Genomic DNA, 24,272 nt, shown 5'->3' on the forward strand with positions numbered 1-24,272 from the left:
TAGACCCTGATGATATCCCATCATCTAGGAGCTCAAAATGTAATATTCCAGCCCATGATTTAGACATTACATGCTGATTATTACTTCACAGTGTTGATTTCATTTGTTGTATTAAATTATCAAAGGTCACCTCCAGGCTATCACACCTTCCTTCATAACCAATAGTCAGAGCATAGGCACATTTTTCTTGGCACTGCTGATACATTGCTGCAACTTCAGTTGCATCAAGCATGAGGCAGGACAATTTACCTTATATACAGTGCTGTCATGCTGACCATTTCTCATCTCCTTGTATCTTTTTAGCACCTTGGACCATGTCTCATTTCTCTCAAAACACGTCTGACTCAGATGATGAATGGGACATGGAGCCTATTGTTGAATCTGTTGCAATTCCGGGGCCAAACACCTTGAAGGGAGACTTCATGGACGTAAGTTTTAGATGTTAAGATCAATTTACCTATCTAACTCTACTCTTACTCTAGGCACTCAAGGCGCTGCAAATCCAGGTTCAGAAGCTCGCTGAGGAAAATTGCACTCTTCACAAGGAGAACAAGGTTCTTGTTGCTGAGAAGCCTAAATGCAAACATCGTGCAGAGGCTCCCAATGAACTCCTGGCCCATGAGCAAACCATCATGCTTTATGCCCATAAATACAGCATGACTGTTGAAATGTTCCCTAACGCTGACCTTTTCAGCAAACAACGTCCCAAGAATCCAACTCCATTCAACAGCTGAGACCAGTATTTGACGGCAATGACCCAGGAATCAGTGTTTTTAGATGAACTATTTCAGCACTTTCCTGATTGTTTACATGACATTATGGAAAGTTCATACTTCAGTGATCTCATACGTATTACATGTTTCAATACTATTTGTTAAACTAACAATCATCCTCCAGGTAATGAAGTCCATTTCCGAGGCTCGCTCATCGGAAATCAACAAACTGTGTAGTGTTGCGGGCAATATATTCGACCTTCCAGGAGTATACTTCAGCAATACCCAGTACCGCAGAGCCAATGTCGCCAAAATACAGAAAATGCTTGGAGTGTCAGCGGCGAATCCAAAGTACAAGACATTTCTGCCAGTCCTGTTCCTTGGAATGCAAGAGGACCCTACCTTGAAGACTGTGTTCGGAAACTGGGAACTTTTGGCTAAGGTATGTGTTTCTTTCGGTCAATGAGTGTGTCATAGTGACATTGATATATCTCTGAATAGATTCTGAAGGCCACACTTCACGGTGTTGCTTCGCTTCACCAAGAGACCACTGGTGGACCAAAGACCAACACCCGGAAATGGAACCTCAAGCACATTACGCCAGGGTCTATTGCATGGGCTGCTGTCATTGTAAGTTTTTATCTACACTATGTTGAATGTTCTCACTCAGTCGATACTATTGCAGGCAATCTTTTTGCTATCACCCGATACCGAATTTCAGAAGTTGGGCACAGGAAAGTCCTCCAGCATCAACTACAAGGACCTTTTCTTTCACTACAAGAAACTCTTGCTCACCAAGTGGGACAGCTGCTGCATCCAGACCATTGTGCAAAACATTGACCAAGAAGTTTTCGGTGCCATGAAATCATCTGCTTCTGCAGCCACTCAAGAAGATCACTCCAGCAAAGTCATTCACACAATGAACACACTCGATATTGATAGCAACAACAAGTCAGACATCTCTGAACCTACTCCAATGTCTTCTGCAGTCCAGAGTACCACTGCCTTTCATTCCAACACTGTTGAGGTGGCACAGCCTCCTGCCACTCTCAGCACTGTTTCATCACTCAGTACTACTTCTACTCTCAGTGCTACTTTCCGAGCTACTGTTCAGGGTGATGCAGCAGTTTCAGCAGCTACTAATACAGCTGTAGTACAGGATGCAGATGTGGAACAGCCACCAGCTCGAGGGAGAGGGAGAGGAAGGGCTAGGGCAAAGAAGCCTGCAGCTACAGGTGTTTGACACAGTACTCGTGCTGCTTAGGATACTATTAGTAGATATACTAGTCTTTTTTTCATTTCATATGTAATGTTACATCTTTGATTCGCCTTTCACGTGCACCAAATCTTATTAGTCTATGCTACTTGCTATTGCCTTATAGGTAGCCAAAAACGATGGTTCAAATACAATCAAGTTACCCTATATAAAAAGACCCTTTAGCCTAACAATTTTGTCATGGTAAGTCCTAAGTATCACGTGACCTTAAGCTTAAGCTAATAACTACTACACAGTCGAGCATTCGAAACCTACCAAGTACAGACTATATAATAGACAAGGTAAGCATTAACACAAACCAGATAAGATAGTAAACTAACTAACATAACATAACAGGACCTAATAAGCATGAGCTAAAAGATAAGATAGCAACGTAGCAAAGGTGATAACAGTAAGCAATACAAACACAATACAATATAACTAACTAATAAGCATAGGGCAATAGAAACCAAAAGATAAGATGGCAACGTAGCAAATAGAAAAAGGGGCTTGTAAGATAAGGTCCAGTATTCCAAGAAGTGGTGACACAGGGGCATCATTACAACTGATTGCTGTACAAACAGTCCATTACAATGATTAATATTGATTTAAACCTATTTCAATTACCATTACAATTGGCATTGCAATGATGGTTGCAATGCCCATTACAAGGCGCACTCTATTATTAAAATCTATCTCAAGCAGCAGTTTGTATTTAAAAATTTCAATGCTTTGTAATGCATTGAAAGCTAGATTAGGAATTTCTGACAGAGTTGTCAAGGTCGCATCACGCAAATCCCCATGATGGTACAGGAATTGAATTGCCACTTCAATAGCGCCGTTATAGCGATGGCCACTCGTCTTGCTGTCTATATGGTATCAAGACGCTTGGGAATCGGGGTCGGGCTCGTCGGAGTGAAATCTTGGCCAGAAGGAGGATTATGTCACAACAGGGCACAGGTATGCTGACAGGTTGAAGAGCAGAGATCACTGGGGCAGAGGCTCGACGCTAAAGATAGTGATCGGAACAAGCCAGAGGCAATGAGAATATGATCGGATGAGGCAGTCGGAGATTTGGCGCGCACGCACTGTTTCGATGAACGAGCGTTTGCGGCTAGCGCCCTAAGTAGTACTTGTTATGTACAGGTGGCTATGTTTGGCAACGCACGCATTGATAGCATACCCTTCAACCAACAACCTCAGACTCAGATCAGCCCCACCGTATCGCCATTCTCTTCAGAATCGTTAATCAGCGCTCCCTTGAATATTCTCCTTAACTCATCTTCACTATAATCGACATCATGTCCATGACACTCACAGATCCTGCATCCCTGGACCTTATGTTCCCTCAAGAGCTCATTTCACCCGAAGTTTCAGCACAGCTTCCTTCTGATCTCCAGGTAATTGATCATGGGCTCGCTCACATTGCCCTCACACTAAAAAGACATAGATGCGTCCACTTGCATCAACAGACTACAAACGCGGACATCTCGATGTCCTTTCCGTTCTATCCATCGTCAACGACCTCGGCGAGGTAGCATGGGTCAATCAGTTCCACGCCATGCGCGCAACCCCAAGCGCGTACTTCTCCATCGTCATCCTCGACAAGGCGAGCGACAAGATCGTCGGGGTAGGCACCGTCTTCATTGAGCGCAAGTTCCTCCGTGGTCTCGGCAGCGTCGGTCACATCGAGGATATCGCCGTTGACAAAAGCCAACAGGGCAAGAAGCTTGGCCTCCGTATCATCCAGGCCCTGACGCATATCAGTGAGAGCAGCGGCTGTTATAAGACCATCTTGAACTGTAGTGACGCCAACATTCGTGAGTTGCTTTTCATCTGACTTTGGCTTATGCTGACCAGTGTCCCACAGCCTTCTACCAAAAGTGTGGCTATGTCAAGAAGGAGAACGAGATGGTAATTTTTCAAGCACTTCTTGTAGCCTTTGCTAACGGAATGCGCAGGCAAAGTACGCGCCAGAACGTGTTAATCACGCACCAAGACTTTGACTTGCCATCTTATCCTGCACTCGTATATACCATCGTTATCAATTGCCTGTACTCTAGATTTAACTGTGGACATTCATACCTTGCACATACTATTTCACTAGCAGATACTCGTAACATATACCCGGACTCATGCGAAAACTTCTCAAAGACAAATTGATATTTTTTCGAGTGTGTAGCGCGCATATATGTCAAGTAGTATAGTACTATAGAAGAAAAATGTGGTAGTAAATCGTTCATCGAGGCGGGAACGTTTGTTCGAGAGGACCCGCGAAAAGTCAAATTTCATCGACATATCCAGCCTGGCAGGCGTTGAAGTATTGGAAACCACTATGGATTCATATCGTCCATCAAGGTGGATCTAATCGTATCGGATATTGACCATCCACCACCTACTCTTGCCTCGAATCGATCACTTTCCCCATCCCCTCAGATCCTTTCCAACAACCTAAAGTTCTTAAAATATTTGGCGAATTTTGTCTTCCCATGTCGCGGAAATTGACGTTCGTGGCAGATCCAGAAGAATCGGGAGTTTCTTGTATTGTGGCAGCGCTGGAAGTTGCATCTTACGACGGACAGGTGGTAGACTTTCAGACAACCATACCGTTGGGCGAGATTGATGTGAATGTCATCGAGCCGTTGTATTTGATTGCAAGGTTACTGTTCATGGGGAGATGCTCCGTCGTCGTGTCAGGCAGGAGCACTGTGTCCTTCGTTGGTGACACGATATGTCAGCGTACAAAATCTGTCCGTCTCGAAAGTTGCTGATATCAGAAGTTCCCAGACCGGCCATTACATAGAACAGCGTAGAGCCGTGGAGGACCTTCACCAAACTACACCAAGCGGATAAAGGGTTCGAGGTAAGCAGGCAAGGGAGGAGAGCTGAAACGAGAGTGGGAAGCGGGAAAAATGCCGCGAGAGATGGCATCTGCCAGGTTGTCGCAAGACCTCACCCATCAAACAGAGATCCGGATGCCGTGTTTGAGAGCAAATGAGAGACGTTGCAGAATGTCATTCTGGACAACGTTGCAAAAAGCGACTGGCTTTAAGAGCCGTAATACAACCCTGGTTGTCAGAACGGAACCGCACACGCACGTCACGAAGACCCGAGCAGACAAGGGCGCGAGGACCAAGGTCGATCGCTACCGTTTCTCTACCCGATGTCCGGTCCGGTCCATCTACCGTCCAACCGTCCAACAATTCCCAAGTGAGCTAGCGGGGACCAGCGAGGAAACCGATGCCAAATGAAGAAAAAGCACCGACAAAAACAGATAATGGGGGAGGGTCAGGAATTACTAGACGAAGCGGGGCACTTTTGGAGGGGTGAGGGGAGGAAGTGAATAACTCGTCGAACACCATCATCTATGTCTGACAGTGCTGCAGCTCTGAAGAAAAGGTCATGATCTCGAGTTGACAGATGAGTTCCTAGAGGCTTACGTCGTGTCTGTGTGCCTGGGGTATCATCCAACTTGGAGAACATGGTTTCAAAGGCCTCTTCTGCTTCATTACAGCGTACAGCGCCGTGAAGCGCTGCATTCCTTAATTAATACCCTAGACAAGGAGAAGGATTGAGTTTAATGACCTATGCAATTAGTAGGATAAGTATGACTGCTAGAGAAATAATAACAATCATCCTCACCCTGTTCACGACGTGAAGAGCCGCTGCGAAGAGGTTGCGTTCTAAATTTGCCTTACTGTGGTGCACGAAGAGTCCACTTAGATCCCTGCTGAATACCCGTTTCATAATTTTGCGCAGCAATGACCTGCTCGGAGAGTTGAACTTGAGTGTCATGTAGATTCCTCAAGTCTGCGCTGTAATAAAGGAAAGCTAACACACTAAAAATGCGAGAAAGAGATAAGTTAACATGTTGAAAGAGGTGACGAGGAGAAGATCGAACCAAGAAAGCTGAAGGTAGTGATAGAAAAGTGAGGGAAGGGAAGCCTGCGAGTAGCGGAGATATGGCTACAACATTAAGCTGAAGCGAAAGTATTGATCAAACGTTGAGCAGAGTCTGGGTCTTTTCATTAATGTGAATGACGTGAGGGTACCGGAACCTTCAATGTTGGGTCAAGGCTGTCCGCGAAGGAACCGAGAATAATCCGACTGAGGTACCATGTGGCAAGAACGTTAACACCTCCTCGAATTGGGTGAAGCACTTAGCTATATTTGACAACGTACATATAAGAGTTGTATAAGAGCATTGATGGCATACGTGCAATGCCCCCTCCGAGTCAACAACAACCTGCTCATTGGCCCCACTGTGTCTTCAGAGTCAGTACTCGCTTGAATATTCTTCTTAACTCACCATCGCTATTATGTCAATGATTGACACCATGTCCACGACACGCGCAGATCCTGCGTCCCTAGACCTTATGTTCCCTCAAGAGCTCATTTCACTTGATGTTTCAGCACAGCTTCCCTCTGATCTCCAGGTAAGTTGATCATAAGCTCTTTCATATCGCTCTCGCATTAACAAGATATAGATGCGTCCGCTTGCGTCAACAGACTACAAACGCGGACATCTCGATGTCCTTTCCGTTCTATCTGGCGTCAACGACCTCGGCGAGGTAGCGTGGATCGACCAGTTCCACGCCATGCGCGCAACCCCAAGCGCACGCTTTCCCATTGTCGTGCTCGACAAGGCGAGCGACAAGATCGTCGGAGTAGGCACTGTCTTCATCCATCGCAAGTTCCTCCGCAGTCTTGCCAGCATCGGTTATATCGAGGATACCGCTGTCGCCAAAAGCCACCAGGGCAAGAAGCTTGGCCTCCGCATCATTCAGGCCCTCACATATAAGTGAGAGCAGCGGCTGTTATGTAACCTCCTCGAGCTGTTTTAGCGCCAACATTCGTGAGTTGCTTCCCTCATGGACTGTCGCTTATGCTAATTAATGTCATATAGCCTTCTACCAAAAGTGTGGCTGTGCCAAGCTGGCGACCGAGATGGTAATTTTCAAGTACCTCTCATAGCATTTCCTAACGGAGTGCGCAGGTAAAGTATGCGCCAGAACATGTTAATCACGCACCGAAATTTTGACTGGCCATCTTATCCCACACTTGTATATGCCATCATCAATCCCCTGTACTCTGGATTTTACTGCCACACATACCTTGCACATACTTGTATCATCAGTCTTATTCCCAACAAATTTTATATGATTAGCAGCTCTACTTCGAGAGCCAAGTGAGCATCGAAATGCACGAGGTCTACGGACATCTTCAGAACCAGTAGAAGCGGACGTGCCATATGGAAGCATGCAGCATAGATTTTTGCCCGTGAGAAGTCGTGTCGAAAGGAATGTGCGATACATAGGCATGTGCCAACAACAAAAGAACTGCTTATCGGCCACCCTTGCCACCCTTCATCTGCTGCTTCGACACCCTGGGTCCACTCGCAACAGGCGCACGTGCAGGCTATACCGGCCGACGTAAGTCGTACGTACCCCTTGGATTGTCGACAACATACCTTGGCCTTTTTCGACTCCTTCTCTTTCTTCTCAGTCTTGGCCTTTGCAATGGCCGAAATTCTCTGCTGGTTACGGACAGCAGCGGTCTGGTTACGCCTGGCGGCGATAGTGGCAAGGTCAGCACCAACGATGCCACGTTGGTGCTTCACGGTCCGGCGGGAACGCTTCTTAGCAACTTCCTCGGTGATACCCTTCTTGTGCATGCGACGGTAGACCTGTGTCCATGCGATCTTACGTGGGTTCTTGCGCTGGAGGAACAGGGAAGAGTTCTTGGAACTAGAGAATCGGAAAACCTATATCACAAGGGGCGTTCAGGCAGGAAGTTTGAAAGTGGGGGAGACGAGCTGACTTTGGAGTCTCCACGGACAAAGAGTTTTCCCTTGGAGGGGTACACACGGAAACCGGAGAACGCGTCGATTTCGACCTTCTACTCAAACATATCGAGCGATTTAGATTTCAGCAATGAATGTATATGAAGTAGAAACGCACCATCTATAAAACCGGCGCGCACGACGGGAATAAGTCAGTCTGCGTCCTTCCCAAAGCTCATATGAATATGCGACAAGCCAGAAACGTCATCCGTCATCAGTCTGATTCATCCACCACTCCTACAGCCTATCTTTGGCTGAAATTCGTCTCAACTTCACGCATGAACAGAACGGATGCATCCATGGTGTTTGGCGAAGAAAAATGGCATGGATCCTTGCTTACCTTGACGGAATTGCCGGGGCTTGCTGATTTGGTGGTGCCTTCGAGGGCGGGGTGGACTCAATGGGTAGCGGGGATTCAACTTCGGCTTATGCCGTGACCAAATTTGGTAATTCTGAATCTTATGACATACACACAAGCCTTGTACTTGGCTACGCGGAAACCATGCAGAGTCGCTGAGGTTATGACGAGGACCGCCAGCCCACTCTCCGAAACGGTGTGAATTGTCACGTTTTAGGAGTTGCGATTAATATATGTACCCCAGTATTGAGTTTAAACCTGGATCACAGTGCATAATTCGAACGTCCTTATCGGATCATCGCATTGTTTTGGAGCGGTCCCTAATTTTCATTAATATCCTCTCTAGTTACTACTTACCCTTCTACGTCCCACAGCTGGGAACATGAGGATTGACATATTGAATCAAGCCAATAGTCAGAGCTTTAATAGATTATCCTGTTGCTGTAAATATTGACACAAGCGCAGCAAGTCAGTACAGTGGTCGCACTGCAATTCCAAGGTACATACCTCGCAAAAAGAGGGGTAAACCTAAAAGGAGAAAGTGTCACAAAGCGGTCACACGTCACTTGTGCGTGCGAATATGCCGCTGCATCCCATCGTCTCAGCAACGTTAACGCCTCCACGCAGTCATCCCAGGTCACCAGTTCACTCCCCAAGTAACTCCGCCCTCTAAATTCTCACTTTCAACGGTGTGTCCTCTTTACTGAGACCATACGTCTACTGCTGATTCCACCACTAAACTTCACCATTCCAGAACCCTTTTAACGTCGTTTTCCAGTCATGTTCGTTTGTTCTCCCAAATGACGCAGCGGCCGTAGTTCATCTGTATTTTTCCCTATCATAGGTCCGAACCTTACGACCCTTACCTCCCCCGCAATGGCTCCTCATCCAATCCCGCTGGCGGATCAAGTCAGGGTGGAAACCCTAAAACCGCAGCTATCCAACAACAAATTGACGACACCGTCGGTATTATGAGGGAGAACATCACAAAGGTCGCAGAACGTGGAGAGAGATTGGACTCGTTGCAGGATAAGACAGGTGATTGATTTGTGCTCTGGTGTATTGCGAAGGTTGAAGCTATTTCCCCAGACAACCTTGCTGTTTCAGCGCAGGGCTTCCGTCGTGGTGCTAACCGAGTACGAAAGGTGAGTTTGACTTAACTTCCTTATATTGATGTAATACTAAGGCATATTCAACAGAATATGTGGTGAGTGTGATATTTTCTTTTTCAGTTGCGATCAAGATTCATCGAACTTATAATTTCTCAGGTGGAAAGACATGAAGGTCCGTTGGACTCGTCGCTCAACATTACATTCATAACTGACCCCGTCTTTAGATGCGCATGATCATTGGTGTTGCTGTCATAATCATCATAATCATTATTATAGTCAGCATTGTGAAGGCAACACATCACTAGGCAGCACGTGGGTTCCCACGTATATTGCTTATCCTTACTACCACTGGCCTGTTGGTTGTTGTATCTATCCACCGTATCGTTAATTCTTCTGCTCGTTCTCTGTTTTACTTTTTGTTGGCCGTCATTCACCTACATTCTTCCATAGGGCCCTAGTGGGTGAATTGTGGACCCCGATACATAGCTTTCGCTTCGTTAAATTGTCACTCGTGTTGTGCTTATGGATGATCTACATACTGATTGCTCTGTGCTAGTGCACAGAGCTTTATGGTCTAAAATTCCTTCGCCCCGTTCTCCAGGGCTCGAATTCCAAAATCAAGTTTCAAGGTCCTTTGTCAGTTGTTCAACATTGATAGTCTAACTTGAAGGATATCCCGGAGTACTTGAAGATATGGTCAGGTACATGAAATCAAAGCAACCCTTTTAAAGTACTACCGGAGGTCTGTGCCGACCCCCGGTACTGAATGACTATTGCTGAGATAGACTATAGTCTTCAGTGTGCTACTATTTGTACGATCGTGTATGTATCACTATTGCATCACTGGTGCCGCTACTGAATTGAAGGACATCACACTGCAACGTTGTTAATGCCCAATACGAGACTTAGTTTGGCATGTGGCAATGTTGGCGATTACTAGTTATTATTAGTTTACTCTGTGTATCTTCCACGAGACCCTTCTCTCGGTCACACGCGCCAGAATTCTGTGAGTATTCCAACATTTATGTAACGTTAAGATATTTTTATAGCTCAATTACCCTCGACTGAGGACACCCAATAAATTTGGCGGTCTTTGCAGTACAAATATGACGGATGCCGCTGAGTTGGCACTCCGCGCGAAGAGCACGGCGAACAGTTGATTTGCCTACCGCATGTGTCTGATCTAGATGTTCCAGAATGAAGTTCCACGATATCGATTATCATAGATACTCCAGAAATCGTCTCGAGCTGTCGATCCTGAGGTCAGAAATTTTGGAAAATGGTCGCACAGCAAAAGAAAAAGTGGAAGTTCGACCGTTGATCTGCGACAAATCCGGCCTCAAGGATTCGCACAGGAATTTTTCTGGCAGTGCTAGAGAACTTAAATTTAAAGCTTATAAGTGCGATCAAGGTCATGATTTCCCAATCCCCCACTTTGTTACTCTTTCCTGTGTAATCCAGAAAGACACTGGATGGATAAAGGTATGTTCCATTTCTCTGCCTGCATCTCACGCTTGATATCGTTATCTGAATAGAGGTACCGTTGAACGGAAAGTACAACTGGCCGACTGATTGAATGTCAACATAGGCCAAGTTACAATGATGTCAGTGGACTACGACACTCGAGTCGGCCTTCGGTGCCTATGCATCTCTCAAACGTTCGGGGGCAGAGGCCTCAAGGCCTCACGATCGGATCTCGTTGAAGTACGATTTGGCATGGCGGGTTCGGTGACGGCTCTTGAGGCTCCACCCAAAATCGCGTGTAACCCGGTACGGTCGTAGTCATTTAAGTTGCGTTCCGGGAAGGTTGCGTTGCGGAATACTTTGGCCTTCATTTGGTGAGCGCTTAATCTCATGGCATGCCTTATTTCCTGGCACTATCATCCTTCCTTTTTCTGTCAGGTGTATCTCACCGCATCGGCCGGCTATATTCACTGATGACCGTTTACAACCAAGACAAATGGAAACAAAGTGTTTTGTAAGTGGCCAGAAGAATGCAACCTAGCCAACTGCGTGGGAGTCGAGGCCATTGCTAGCGCTAAACTTATATCGTGGCCAGCGTGTCTATTAATGAAAATTTGATAGTGCACTATATTCCGCATCATCGGGGGTGCGTTTCGAGATCCTCTACCAATGAAAGCTCGCTTCAAGCATTACTCGGGGACGCAGAGTCTCCGAGTCACAGATGTTGGTCTGATTTCAGATAGTCCAATGTAATGCCGCTGAAACGAAAGTTCCATTGGCCTGATCTGTTTTATTGACAGTCAGTCCCTGGCCTTTGGCCTCCACGCCATTTTGTCATTCACCGTTTTGTTCAGTTACCCAAAAGACGTTTCAAGATTACTTGCGGGATAGGCCTAGTTAACAACTTTCATATTTTTCCATTCTTGATCTAGCTGATTCTACATGCCACTGTTTCTTGGCCTACGAACCACCTTTTGTTGTCGGCCTTCATGGCTTCATGGTTGGTCCTGCCAGTCGCGCTATAGATGCCACTACATAAGATTCAGGACTGTGGTCCTCTTCCACAGCGGATCGTAGAATGGTTTATAATTTCTGGTGTGTTCGTACCCCTACAATTCTTTTTGGCGTTGATTCCTTTGGCAGGCAGGACGATTCAGAGCTATCCAAAGCATTGCGTGCAGTACAAGGACTTGTCGATAACGTATGTTTCGTCTGTGCTTGTAAAGGGGAGTGCGCTGATATCTGCCTGTAGGCCCCGTCGTCCTCTCAGCCTCAGCAGAATCACCATCCGCCTTCGGCTCCAGTAAATTCGTATGGGGATCCCCCACCCACGGTTACTCAGTATCACTCTATGTATGGCGGAGACTCGACGAGCAACAATCAAGTGCTCGCTCCTGCTCATCTACAAAATGCTTGGTTTTCTCAACGTAATAGTCAATTTCCAAGTGATTTGACGCCGCCATTTCGTGAGAACGATCATCGTGATATTCATAGGTACGAGCTCCTTGATGTTCCTGTTTCAGGGAAATTGACTTCTTCGACAGTGCTGCCGGACAACCTTTGCCCGACGCCTCTTTCAACTATTTCCACTCTCCTGTCTCCAACGACTCGTTTGCAAACAGTCTGGGATTTTCTGGCAGCGTCTCTGAATCATACCTCATTGAGCCTCACCCTCACCCGGTCCATGACAACCAATCAGAATCGCACGCATCTTGCGGCTTGTGCAAGTGGAACGATGGCCATGGTCCATGTGACGTGACTGCGAGTGAAGAAGAGATCGTGGACCACTTGTCGTCATCCCATCTCCCACCGGCTGGACGCGAGCTTATGAAATGTAAATGGGAGGGATGTAAACTCGGAGGATTCATCCGCCGAGATACGATCCTTCGCCACATCCGTCAGATTCACCTTAGAATTAGACCTCGACGTCAGTCATAGGTTACTTCTTCGAGTCGACGTCCGCAGCCGTATTTAGTCATTATTGCTTCGACTGCCGTATAATTTATGTTTCCTGCTTTCCGGTAATGTTTCGTGCTGTGTCGCTTTCAAGAACGCATATGTCGATTTATTAATAACATGCCTTTGCCATACCTTATTTAACTTTCGAGCTGTTCTTCCTTAGATATTTTTCACGTACCTGAGCGTTCAATCAGAAAAAAATTCATTAGGCAAACGCTATTACTAGTATAATCCCTGGCTTTCCGCACTATGTACCCCCTTCTAGAATATTTAAATTATCACCCGATTGAAGGGTACAATTCGCCAGGCGAGGAGTGGTCCCAACGATTAAATTCAGCCAGACTCAGATAGGTAGAAATAGTGGTTGAAAACATGAAGGCAGTGGATTTTATCGATCCGAATTAGTAAGATTAATAACCAGTCAGCGCTTGAAGCAAGGCCAGTGACTGAACAGATATATATTTAAGTAACTTTGTCATCACACTCTAGTTTGGATGCTGGGACTCACCTACCCTCATTCATTCCATCCTCCATCATGAGGCGCGCCACTGTCATACTTCTCCCCAATAACCGGAGATTGGCACTTGGTTAACGGGCTAGGGCCCATGGGGGGCGGGCGGGCCCGGCGCCTGGCCAAGATATCTCTGCGCAGACCTTTCAATTTCCCATGGCTGGCTAGATGTTCAAACGTTCATGATCCGGCCCCCAATTTTGCTGACTCTGCGTTAGTACTCGGTAGTATTTCGTAGTCGGAATGGCCACTCAGAGCTCATTGGCGAACTCAAATATTGGGCTCGTATTTGGAACCGCTACAGGAACAAGCTGTTTAACCAATGAGAGCGCTCATACGTCATTACAATTTTGGGGCTGCCTCGTCCTTGATCGTGTGGAGGCAAGCCTTCGAATCACAGATCTATTCCATGATCTCAGATCTAGACAGCCCAGCCAAAAATGCCATCGCATCACTGCCTCACTGACATGCAACTTTCACTTCTTTCAACTCTGGAACTTCTTCAACAAAACCCGTCGACCTGATTTGCCTTATCATCTCCAAAGTCTCTGGCCTTTGGCCTATATTTTTTGCATCTGATATGAATCTCTAGTAATTGGCGGTCATGCCTTCCCGCCTCCCCTGGCTTCGCCTACGTGCCACCAACCCTTGGCCTGCGGACAATCGTTGGCCGTTGGCCTTTCTAGCACGATCTCATGCCTCTGTGCTTATATTGTTTGAAGGATTCCGAATTATCTGTATGATCAGTGTTCAATGCCATTTTTCACAATGCATCGCAGCACGCCCTACAATTACTGGTACGTTTGATGTGCGCCGTTGGATTTCTGATTGTTGCTTATCCCCGTGCAGGGAGCAGGATTCAGAGCTATACACACACGTCAAGGCATCAAATGCGGAGCGTCCGCAAACAACTACCGATTATGTGTGTTTGGTCCGCACAGTGTAAACGATGTGAAGCGCTGACAACTTGTTATTGGGACAGTCAACTTCTCAACCTCACCAACATTTCCTGTTTTCTGTACTGAAAAATTCTCATGGCGATTCTACACTCATTCCCCAGCATCACGTTGCGTGTGACGGACACTCGACAACCGAAGACCAAATAGTGGGTCCTCGTAATGACGTACTTGATGCGGGTATATTGCCGATCCAGACACTGCCCCTTCTCGATCAGGGGATGGCTCAGGGCGACATTCAAAGGTACGAGATGGTATCGACGATCTTGTTCTAAGTGGATTAAATCCCCTTTCTTTAGTGGTACTTCTGGATGGCATCCACGCCGTGTTTCTTCCAGCTATTCTTCCTACGCCCTTTCCCACCATCTGCCTGCCCACAATATGGACCTCTCTGACACAAACCTTGCCGACCCATGGCTTATCTCGCCCATGCAAGGGTTCCAGCATAACCCACGTCATCAATTCCAAGAAGAGGTTTACGCTGATCCTCGATATGTGGCCAACGATGGTGAAACAGAATCGCACATCAGCTGTGTGTTTGCGTGCAGGTGGAATGATGGTTACGGCATATGCGGCAGGAGTATAAATGCAGCTGGGATCGGGGAACATATGTTATCATACCATTTCAAGTCACCTTTACCCGCCGACAGCCGCTTGGAATGTCTGTGGGAGGGTTGTAAACTCCATAAGCCTGTGCGCCGAGACACAATCATCCGCCACATCGTCGAGATACATCTCGGACTCAAGAATCGATGCAAGCTCTGGGTAGCCTCTCATGGTGGGGCCAGTTTCTGTGGATCTCGCAAAAATGCACGCCTGCAGTAATAACGTTTGTGTAGTCTTCGTCTGTAATCTATGCTCTAGTCCACTTTTAGTTGATGTTGCTCGCTGTTGTCTCTGTACAAGCCATATGCTGTGTACATATCTAGCTGTTCGTCACAATCCATTAACATTAGTCATTCGTGCGTTAAGTTATGTTCACCCCATAGTTTCCTATATCATGCATATGTAACTTGTTTGACACAGTACAGGGGAGGTCGTGAATCTGATAAAATTTCATCACTGGCCTGAGGGTAGCCAAGCATGCGACTATGTACTGAGGGTCCTTGATCGTAAGAGAGGACACGATGTGTACCTTTGTCCTGTCGCCACATGAGAGATGGTAGGGAGATACGAGCGAATACGCGCTTTGCCCGCCTGCATGGACAGCATAGTAGGAGTCTTGCTAATTGGCAAAAAAGACACTGCATATTACATTTGCTTAACAATAATGATCAAATTCGAGATATAACATACCACCTAGTTTTGCGAAGTTCATACTGTGTACAACGCGGAAAGAGACAACACAAGTCCGAGGGGGATCAAAGATCGAAGATCGATGGAAGCAAAATGAAATTATGGAAAATCTATAGAAATCTAGATGGATTCTCATTTGGAGGATCGACAAGAAGTTCGAAACCTGGTTTTGAAAATTACCAATTGAGTTGTGTATCATGATTCATGATGATAGCTGTAAGAGATAAGTCCGATGTCAAGCCAAGAACACGCATGCGGTGTGTACTCAGCTGTACTAAGTGCCACGGCAATGTCGAGGCACTGGGAGGCGCTGGGATGGTCAAAATTGTGACAAAAAGATATACCTAAGGCAAATCTAAGCACAAGCGTTAATAAGTCAAGGTATAAACTTGATGAAACAATTCTTGAATACACACATGAAAGCTAGAGAAAGCCAATACAATAGCAAGTATCGCCTTTTTGTATCATGTCAGGCTTCACTTATCCGCATACTATAAAGCTTGGCTCCGCATGACTTTGGGCGACGTCTCTTTGTGGGTTCGGACGCGGAGATAGTAATAGTACGGGAAGTTGTGCGTTTGCGTGTACAGGGTACCCCACGACAAAAATGTTATCTTGGACTAAGCTTGGACATACTACATCGGATTCGGGATGTTGAAAGTTGAAGTAAACAAGGACGGAAGGTGCGTGTCAGAGCGCAATTAAACAGAGAGACAAGTATGCGTGCGTGGGGCTAGTAGCGTGAGAGAGAGAGAGAGAGAGCGGGTCTGGGGAGAGCACACCGAAACGTGTTCTGCTATGAGTCCAAGAGAAAATTGCGAGGACGCCGGCTGGGCGCTGGGGCTTGGTGAAGAACTCCCAGGCACATTACAAGTAGTACACCCAACTTAGTCACCGCAGATATTTACGGCAGGAAACGTGAGGTTCGCTCTTGTACAGTATATGCGACTGAAACAAATGAAGAGTTGTATATAATGTACAAACGAAGTACGGGCAGGACGTCATATAAATCGTACCAAGATACATACTAGCTACGATAGCGGGAATAGTATATCATCAGAAGGCATACTAGAACCACCTCCTACACAGTGCGACCCAAAGTAATCAGTCTTTCAAGTTCAGATGGGACTCATGGTGAGTGCTTGCGGCGAAATTTGTCCCCGTAGTGTATTTCGCGGATATGCCTGAGAATTGTGTCTCGTCTTATGGTCTTCGGGAGCAGACAGCCCCTACACCGACATTGCACCTGGCAGTCGGGGTGCTGATGCTCATGAAGATGGTACAACGATACGTGCTTCATTACGGTCGTGACCGTATCCGCAGTAAAGCTGCACTGGCCTTGGCTGTCCTTCCACAGGCATCGGGTTGGCGATTCTTGTTCATGGGGTATATCTCCCCGATGGACATGCAAGAGCGTAGCGGGGAATTTGCCAATGGCGTGCGGCATTGTGCTAGGCAATTGCGGATCAACAGAGTACAGATAGTTGGGCGAACCACTGGAACCGTAGCGCAAAGACTGCCTTGCCACACTTTGAAAACATCCGCTCCGTTAATAACACAGGATCAACATTATGTGAAAAAGATCATACCTTTGAGCATGATGCTGAGCCACAGCTTTCTCAGAACTCGACAATGAGTCCTCAACATGCGGGTCACCAGAACTCGATCCACAGTAACTAGTCTTCGACTGAGCACGATGCTGCAAAACAGCTGATGCAGTAGCATTGTTACAGGAATTCATGTGTACGGGATGCATGCAATTCTGTAGCGGCCATGTGAATGTTGGCATTACACCACCCTGCATACTAGCCTGACGTACCTCGCGAGCCGTCACTTGTGGACGTCCAGACGCTTTGACGTGTGCATATAGGTCTGAATCTAGCTTCCTGTCAAAGGTATATGCACGGGAGGAGCATATGAGGGTAGAGGAAACCCACCAAAAATCGTATGGCATTCTCTAGTCTTTCGGGTAACCAAATAGTTCGTGGGCATCTGATCAGCCAACAGACTGTTTTATGTAGCCTCGGAAAAATAGACTGCACAGAAGCAGACGTGAAAGGGAACGGCCAAAGATGGCCTGGAAATGAATGACATGCTTAGCTGAAGGTAGACGAAAGGCCATGGATATGAAGGTGAATGCCCGGTTAAGTTTGAACACCGAATGCGCAATGCGGTAGCAGAAACCTTTTTCCAAGTCTGTTATTTGGCTGGAAAACCATGTCACGAAATTGTAGGAATGATGTATACTTAGCTGTTACCCCTTGGTTACCCCTCAAATTCCCCCTTGAATCTTGAAGCCTTTCGTAAAGTTCAAGCATATTCGCGGTTGAGACTGGAGTTCAAGACGTGCATCACGTAAGAGCCTTTCAACGGAAATTCATCTATTCCCACGAGCGACATGGGTTACGACTATACATGTCCGAGGACCGAGTCGCGAGGGATTTATCATCTACTCTACCAGTGGTTCAGCTCTGCCAAATCCTGTCGCATGATGTCAAGTCTGTCACTCAGCACTACCGTTAATTCATGTATTTCTGCAACGCCGCATTGACACATTAATGCTGAGCTAATTCTAACAGGATACATGTATCGATGGTCTTTGGTGCCGGCGCTTCAGGAGCCTTCAGCGCTCAAAATGTATACATTAGTGGCAGTACGTTTTTCCTGACTTGGACCCAAGGCATCCACATACCCTCATCCATTCCCTTCTGGGCCGTGAGATACGTTTTCATCAAGCCTGAAGATCGGCGAGCCACGGCCAAGGTATATCAGAGCACAACTTCTTTGTCTCTGACCGGAAGTTTGACTTTTATGATCCAGCCTGCCAACGCTGCGTGGGAGTGCAAGGACGTCGGCTCGCTGCATTGTTAAAGACTATTTCTCGTCGATTAAAAACTCAGACGGTCCCTATCGATAAAGTTTCGGCCTACGGTGCAATACTCCGTTGTGAAATTCGGTGCACCTTTTTTAGATCGTCTACAGGAAAATCCCAATGAGGGCTCCAAGCTTCACTCGTAAATGCAAGGGCATGAGTCTCCGAGTTACTCATGTGGTCTAATCCAGATCAAGCAACATGCCGTCGTTACGAACAATCTGCCTTCAAAAGTATCATCAATCTGACCTCAAGGGTGTCGCTACGTTGTGCAACGTGGGACTTTCTCTCTCAGATAACGCGACCTCAACGGACCTTGGGGGAGCGCAGGGCTGATTCTGCCTTCTCTTCGGCCTATGGCCTCCTTTTATTGTTTTTGTTACTCACCTTTACGTTCAGGTTTTCTAAACAGACACAGAGTCATGGCAATATTCCTGCGTGTGAGCCCCTAACGAGTGGTAATAGTATTTTTATCTTCCTTCTTTGCCCTGGACTAAGTGGTCGTACATACCACTGGATCTAGGGACTCACATAATCCTTAGCTATCGGCTTTCATGTGTGCTTCTAGCGCGATGTTGCTTATACATTTTCAGTTCTGGGGCTGATCAGCCCTATCAATATCCAATTCTATCATCCCCAACGCATTGTAACAGTATGCCGTACAATTGCCGGTACGTCTGTTCGGCATTAGACTTCTTCCTTGTGACTATTATTTGTGCAGGGAGCAGGATCTGAACCTTGCAAAAAGAGCCGCGACAAGGAACCACCGATGATGTCCATTTGGTCTCCTAGTGTGGAAAGACGATAAAGTGCTGATGTCTGGATATAGGGTCATTCTGCATTGGTGAATCAGCTAGAATCATATTCGGCTGACCGCTGGAGTAATGCTCAAGGCTATCCATAATAGAAGATATAGCCTTGACCTACATAGCGACGCCTCCTTACTTTCCGTGCATCTCCGTGCGACGACCGGTGTCCCACATCCCAGTACTTCTACTGTCCCTGCCACAGTCATACAATGAGATAAGTATAGATCCGGTCAGGGTCGGGGAGCGTACTTATCATGCCATTTTTAGTTACCTTTGCCCGCCGAGAACTGTTTGAAATATTGGTGGATGGGTTGCCAACTCCAAACATCATAATCATCCGCTACATCCTCGAGAAGTATGTTGGAGTTGAGTGCAGATGCAAACTCCAGGCGGTTTTCCGTGCCACACCTTGTCTTCGTCGATTCTGTAAAAGCGTACGAGTTTGCACTCTCAGCTTGTATCAAAAGGATATATTTCTTGTGACTGCGATGGTGAGGCAAACTCCGCAAACACATTGTAATATTTAACGAGATAGCTTCTGCAGAAACATACTGCATTTCGTTGCCAAGTAATTCCAACACGAATTAACAAACACCGTAGAAGTAACGCCAGTAACCTGGAAGCAGATGACCAAGCGAGTACCACAGTTGATGGAACTTCATTGTCAGTTTCACCTCGTTGTACTGCGAAGGAAGTCAACTTCCGCTGTAAAATTTGCGGGATTGCTTATCGGCGTCTACCGTTTTGCATATGTCAAATTTGGTCCCCACAAAATTGCCATAGGTCACAGAGGCAGCACTAGAGAGTATATATATCTTCCAGACGCAGATGAAGCCAAATGATTAAAGGGGAATGTCAAGCATCATTGAAAAACGCGCGGTTTTAGGAAATATTTTGGGCAGCATCCGTCTGCCAGCGAGGCGATCGCCCACTTCATCCTTGAAGTCTTGTGTATGATGCGTAGTCGTAAAGACTGTCGAGCTAAGTGCAATAGTCAACGCACCAGCCTTATCGATGTACTGAGTTGCACTGAACCTGTACGCTCGATGAGCAAAACGATACATTGTCTGCAACTGGATAGATTTACCAGCAGCAACGGTTCCTCCGACCTCCAGATACCCATCGAGGATAGCCGTGAATACATTCTTCGACTATCCAATTTTATCACCGGGAAGTTCGTTGTACCAGATCGTCAACACTGCGAAAAAAGTGCTGGCCTGTAGAGCCTGAGTGCCGCACCACAACGATAATACTAAGCAGACCGGGACCATTACCCGACGCTTGTCAGCTGCGCTGTCTACAGAAATGCGGTTAACATCACATACGACAGATATCAGAGTGGTTCTGACATCGGCTTTTGTAAAGAGGAAGATAGTCTCGAGATGACGGGCGATGCCATAAGCGTGAACAAGAGCTTGAGAGAACATCTTGAGTATCCTCGATGGACCCAACAGTCTGCTAGATCGAAGGTTTTATACGACCAGGCACGAAGAATTAGGCAGTCCGACTCAGACATCGCTGGTTATCTATAGGAACAAACGTTTTAAAAATCCCTTCACATAGTTTAGTGGAGATGGATTCTGGGAGAGAAGATATGGTGATTCCCATTGGACGAAGTTTCGCATGTAAGACACCCTTTGCATTCCTTAGCGCCCGACGCATCCCTGAGTACTCCAGGACCGCCATAGCCGGAGAGCGTATCTGGTCCTGAAGCTGGAGTTGACAAGAATGAACAAGGATTCGAAACCTCGTTTGGTGAAATTATACGGGTACATATGCATAATAACAAAATGATAGTACTATTATTCGCCGATTCAACAGAAGCTTCCGGAATGAAATAAAAGAACGAAGGACATCCGGACTTGTAACTGCATGCAATAATTTCTACGAATCAAAAAAAAAATTGAGCAAGAACTCAAAAATAAATGTGCCCGGAGTAATCTGCAGGGGTAGGGCAGATAAAGATTCCAGAGACAATCAGAGACCATTCCCCGTCGCCGGGTGTGACGTTATTGAATCCTGCTCGTCAGACGTGAAGGTGAAGTGGCTTCTATCGCCAGAACTCCCCGTTATTCTTCTGCGACCATGTTGAGCTGAAGATAGCTCAGAACACGACAGAGATGACTCTGCCTGATAGCCGTAGTCTTGTGCGGAAGTCGACTTACTATAAACTCCTAGCAGAACATACAACACGTTCGATAGAGATTGTCGTCGGACAGCCGACAAATGAACAAGTGACCACTAATATAGAGAACGTGCCGACGATGCCGTGTCACTAAACAGCCATTGCATTCCAAATACATGTGCCTCTGAAGTGCGGGAGCCGATATTAGCCGCCCGCAGAATGCAGGCGCAATTGTATCCGGCCATCCCAAACAGTTCGCCTGCGACTGAAGGGTACATTGAGCGAAGAAAAAGTCAGACAGAGTGACAGGCCCGGTGGAGGCCTAATCAAAAACTGATTGTTGCTTGCTATAGATTTATTGTATTGAAGACCAGTTGGCAAAGATGACGGCCATCAGCTTGCGTCGCTGAGTTCTCTATTCTCGCGCAGCGGCTGATAATGGACACGAAGACATCATTGCGGTCATCACAAGTCAAGGTGTAATGGTCTGCTTACCTTGAGCTGTGGTCAGACAACTGGAAGCAGATGTACTTGGGTGGTCTCCATCCTTGTGCCAAATGATACGCGATCTTTTTCAATTCTCCTTTACCAAGTGAATACAAATACAACCAATGAATGAGAGATGGCTATTGTGCTCGAACTGGCTCAAATACACGCACAGTTTCAAATCTAGTATCATCCTTAGACAGGCTGGCCTAGGTCATGAGCTAGCCAAGATGCTTGAGCTACTGTGGCAGTAGTACTACTTAGTGGTTTGAGACAAAGCCAAATCAGGCATGTGCTGTAGAAAGCCTATGATATGCGAAGCTTAGATAGGCTACTTACCAAGGCCAGTACAGCCTGTCTTTGACAGAAACTCTGAGCTCGGGGGTTTCAGTCAAGTCATTATTCATCCCGCGCTATTCATCCCGTCGTCCGTCCATTTAAACCCTCGGGAGTCCCGTTCTTTATCGTCCAATATCTCAGGAGATTGTTTCAACTGTGTAGACAATGAACTTTTTCAAGACCAAACCACGAACACCTCCTGATATCGTCCGTGGCTTGCGAGATGCGATACCCAAACTTGAATCTGGGCCTCCAGGCAGTGAGACGAGGAGAAAGGTGAGCTTGATGGATGAACTCGTGATTTCAGATGAAATTCACAACTGAACGGCATCGTGACCACCAGGCGGGTGAAGAAGTATCTAGAAATCTCCAGGCAATAAAAGGTATTCTATATGGTGATGGAGGAGGTGTGCTGATCCTTCGCGTTCATGTCATCCCTACTTAAAAGCTTCTTAGAGCCTTTGCCAGAACTCATTGCGCAACTCGCACAAGAAACGTATTCCACAGACCTACTCCTCCTGCTCGTGCAGAATATCGCAAAGTTCGACTTTGAGGCTCGAAAGGACGTCGTCCAGATATTCAACAATCTTCTCCGGCGTCAAATCGGGGCACGGTTACCAACGGTGGAATACATATGCGCTAGGCATGAAGACGTTATCTTTGCAGCTCTGGAAGGATATAGTAATGAAGAGGTTGCATTGAACACGGGAATGGTCTTAAGGGAGATGTTGCGACACGAACAGTTGGCGAAGATTTTGCTCTATTCTGAACAGTGAGTGCTCTATCGTGCATTCAAAACATGTCATCAAATGACACACAGGTTCTACATGTTTCCTCATCATATAGAGACGACATCGTTTGGAGTTTCATGCGACGCATTTGCAAATCTCAAAGAGACATTAACACGGCACAAACCTATGGTCGCGGAATACTTGGACAAGAACTATGATCGTGTGGGTATCAAATTCTCATAGTGGTGTTCATTTCTTATCGAACATTCTATATAGTTTTTCGCCTCTTTTACAACTCTTTTACTTTCCAACAATTATGTTACCAAGCGCCAGTCTCTCAAGCTCCTCGGCGAAATCCTCCTTGATCGTGCCAATTTCAGCGTCATGACCAGATACATCGCTCAAGAATCCAACCTGAAGATGATGATGAACATGCTTCGGGACAAGAGCAAGAATATCCAGTTCGAAGCTTTCCACGTTTTTAAAGTGGGAATCCGTGAATTTGTTCGCTGCCCATATTCACTGATTGTAACTTATTGCTAGGTATTTGTTGCCAATCCAAAGAAACCACCTCAGATTGAAACGATACTAAGGCGCAACAAGGAGAAATTGCTGACTTTCTTGAGGACCTTCCACAACGATAAGGAGGACGAACAGTTCAGCGTGAGTATTCATCGACCGCTTAAAGTACTTTCACTTCCTACTGATATCCTACGACTTATCAGGACGAGAAGCAATTCCTTATCGTGCAGATACAGAACCTGTGACGCTGGACGTCCTTATATTGTCTCTTTTTCCCCTTTGGAGAGCATCACCTTGTGATGCACATACCGTGGTCCCTGTCATTTCCGGTTGAATATTTGTAGCACTCCGCAACTTCCAGTCCCTACCAATAATCCTCTGAGCGATATTGGCCTCTCATGGAGGTTCATAATCTCGCCACCTACTGCTGCATTATAATGCACGTATCGCTGCAATTCTGTACATAACTGATCTACAAGCCAGTTGTACTTCTACATTCAATGTTATCCAACGTGGGTTGTTGTTGGAGGTGCTTGACACCGATGAAGGACTCGGTGTTTGTTCAGTCACTATATCCAGTAAGTACTATGACGAAGCTAATTTTGGTCCTGACAGGCTCTGGTTGGGGCACTATGATATATCCCGATATAATGAGGTTATCGTAGTGCATGTTTGCGACTTATCCCGGAGATTATATTATCAGCAAACTTTTAGGTTGCAGAGGTACTTGGAACTACCACAATAATTCCTCATCGCGTTACAGTACACATCCTAAGACCTACAGTATCTTATCACTTATCCACCGCTTCCCTTCGGCTTGAGGACAGTACGTTAGGGTCGTCACAGGTCGAATTCTGTCTTTCACTTCAAGTTCACTACTGAGTCGATGACTTTGCTTGCTAGAGCCGAATGGCCTTGCTGA

The 24,272-nt window shown here is 46.4% G+C and overlaps 11 protein-coding genes across 11 annotated transcripts; 8 read left to right on the forward strand and 3 right to left on the reverse strand.

Annotated features, from left to right (window-relative positions):
• Positions 1 to 314: 314 nt before the first annotated feature.
• BJ212DRAFT_1300961 (uncharacterized protein) lies at positions 315 to 2,346 on the forward strand (the record flags this gene model as incomplete). The annotated part of the gene is made up of 9 exons (XM_041333063.1): positions 315 to 428; positions 483 to 670; positions 951 to 1,155; positions 1,215 to 1,343; positions 1,399 to 1,948; positions 2,096 to 2,127; positions 2,155 to 2,172; positions 2,226 to 2,270; positions 2,326 to 2,346. 9 exons carry the CDS (start codon positions 315 to 317, stop codon positions 2,344 to 2,346), a joined length of 1,302 nt encoding a protein of 433 aa, XP_041191326.1.
• A 923-nt stretch (positions 2,347 to 3,269) lies between these two features.
• Positions 3,270 to 3,974, forward strand: BJ212DRAFT_1275225 (acyl-CoA N-acyltransferase; the record flags this gene model as incomplete). Its single annotated transcript, XM_041331207.1, has 4 exons — positions 3,270 to 3,368; positions 3,419 to 3,788; positions 3,839 to 3,882; positions 3,930 to 3,974. The coding sequence occupies 4 exons, from the start codon at positions 3,270 to 3,272 to the stop codon at positions 3,972 to 3,974; spliced, it is 558 nt and encodes a 185-aa protein (XP_041191327.1).
• A 523-nt stretch (positions 3,975 to 4,497) lies between these two features.
• On the reverse strand, positions 4,498 to 5,047 carry BJ212DRAFT_1365749 (uncharacterized protein). Its single transcript, XM_041336082.1, has one exon. It carries the CDS (start codon positions 4,897 to 4,899, stop codon positions 4,636 to 4,638), a length of 264 nt encoding a protein of 87 aa, XP_041191328.1. The 5' UTR covers positions 4,900 to 5,047; the 3' UTR covers positions 4,498 to 4,635.
• A 1,258-nt stretch (positions 5,048 to 6,305) lies between these two features.
• BJ212DRAFT_1300963 (uncharacterized protein) lies at positions 6,306 to 6,773 on the forward strand (the record flags this gene model as incomplete). The annotated part of the gene is made up of 2 exons (XM_041333064.1): positions 6,306 to 6,404; positions 6,456 to 6,773. The coding sequence occupies 2 exons, from the start codon at positions 6,306 to 6,308 to the stop codon at positions 6,771 to 6,773; spliced, it is 417 nt and encodes a 138-aa protein (XP_041191329.1).
• Positions 6,774 to 6,872: 99 nt separating this feature from the next.
• Positions 6,873 to 8,169, reverse strand: BJ212DRAFT_397788 (ribosomal protein L24e-domain-containing protein). The gene is made up of 6 exons (XM_041343097.1): positions 7,929 to 8,169; positions 7,789 to 7,866; positions 7,439 to 7,732; positions 7,217 to 7,386; positions 7,083 to 7,140; positions 6,873 to 7,028 (listed from the first exon to the last, which is right to left on the reverse strand). Exons 1-4 carry the CDS (start codon positions 7,929 to 7,931, stop codon positions 7,312 to 7,314), a joined length of 450 nt encoding a protein of 149 aa, XP_041191330.1. The 5' UTR covers positions 7,932 to 8,169; the 3' UTR covers positions 6,873 to 7,028; positions 7,083 to 7,140; positions 7,217 to 7,311.
• A 579-nt stretch (positions 8,170 to 8,748) lies between these two features.
• BJ212DRAFT_1300965 (synaptobrevin-domain-containing protein) lies at positions 8,749 to 9,585 on the forward strand (the record flags this gene model as incomplete). Its single annotated transcript, XM_041333065.1, has 6 exons — positions 8,749 to 8,804; positions 9,013 to 9,206; positions 9,246 to 9,313; positions 9,368 to 9,375; positions 9,437 to 9,452; positions 9,505 to 9,585. 6 exons carry the CDS (start codon positions 8,749 to 8,751, stop codon positions 9,583 to 9,585), a joined length of 423 nt encoding a protein of 140 aa, XP_041191331.1.
• A 2,044-nt stretch (positions 9,586 to 11,629) lies between these two features.
• On the forward strand, positions 11,630 to 12,859 carry BJ212DRAFT_398057 (uncharacterized protein). Its single transcript, XM_041343098.1, has 4 exons — positions 11,630 to 11,839; positions 11,888 to 11,945; positions 11,997 to 12,238; positions 12,289 to 12,859. Exons 1-4 carry the CDS (start codon positions 11,823 to 11,825, stop codon positions 12,680 to 12,682), a joined length of 711 nt encoding a protein of 236 aa, XP_041191332.1. The 5' UTR covers positions 11,630 to 11,822; the 3' UTR covers positions 12,683 to 12,859.
• Positions 12,860 to 14,391: 1,532 nt separating this feature from the next.
• Positions 14,392 to 15,282, forward strand: BJ212DRAFT_1365791 (uncharacterized protein). The gene has a single exon (XM_041336083.1). It carries the CDS (start codon positions 14,552 to 14,554, stop codon positions 14,993 to 14,995), a length of 444 nt encoding a protein of 147 aa, XP_041191333.1. The 5' UTR covers positions 14,392 to 14,551; the 3' UTR covers positions 14,996 to 15,282.
• Positions 15,283 to 16,365: 1,083 nt separating this feature from the next.
• BJ212DRAFT_1365795 (uncharacterized protein) lies at positions 16,366 to 17,835 on the reverse strand. The gene is made up of 5 exons (XM_041336084.1): positions 17,714 to 17,835; positions 17,404 to 17,662; positions 17,286 to 17,352; positions 17,056 to 17,228; positions 16,366 to 16,995 (listed from the first exon to the last, which is right to left on the reverse strand). Exons 2-5 carry the CDS (start codon positions 17,418 to 17,420, stop codon positions 16,596 to 16,598), a joined length of 657 nt encoding a protein of 218 aa, XP_041191334.1. The 5' UTR covers positions 17,421 to 17,662; positions 17,714 to 17,835; the 3' UTR covers positions 16,366 to 16,595.
• Positions 17,836 to 18,425: 590 nt separating this feature from the next.
• BJ212DRAFT_398161 (uncharacterized protein) lies at positions 18,426 to 18,907 on the forward strand. The gene has a single exon (XM_041343099.1). The coding sequence runs from the start codon at positions 18,514 to 18,516 to the stop codon at positions 18,859 to 18,861; it is 348 nt and encodes a 115-aa protein (XP_041191335.1). The 5' UTR covers positions 18,426 to 18,513; the 3' UTR covers positions 18,862 to 18,907.
• A 3,125-nt stretch (positions 18,908 to 22,032) lies between these two features.
• BJ212DRAFT_1365807 (mo25 protein) lies at positions 22,033 to 24,092 on the forward strand. Its single transcript, XM_041336085.1, has 6 exons — positions 22,033 to 22,373; positions 22,441 to 22,504; positions 22,554 to 22,869; positions 22,918 to 23,050; positions 23,105 to 23,314; positions 23,372 to 24,092. The coding sequence occupies exons 1-6, from the start codon at positions 22,263 to 22,265 to the stop codon at positions 23,648 to 23,650; spliced, it is 1,113 nt and encodes a 370-aa protein (XP_041191336.1). The 5' UTR covers positions 22,033 to 22,262; the 3' UTR covers positions 23,651 to 24,092.
• Positions 24,093 to 24,272: the final 180 nt, after the last annotated feature.

This window comes from Suillus subaureus (genome assembly GCF_016647635.1).
Source record: "Suillus subaureus strain MN1 chromosome Unknown BJ212scaffold_23, whole genome shotgun sequence".
NCBI classification, from domain to species: domain Eukaryota; kingdom Fungi; phylum Basidiomycota; class Agaricomycetes; order Boletales; family Suillaceae; genus Suillus; species Suillus subaureus.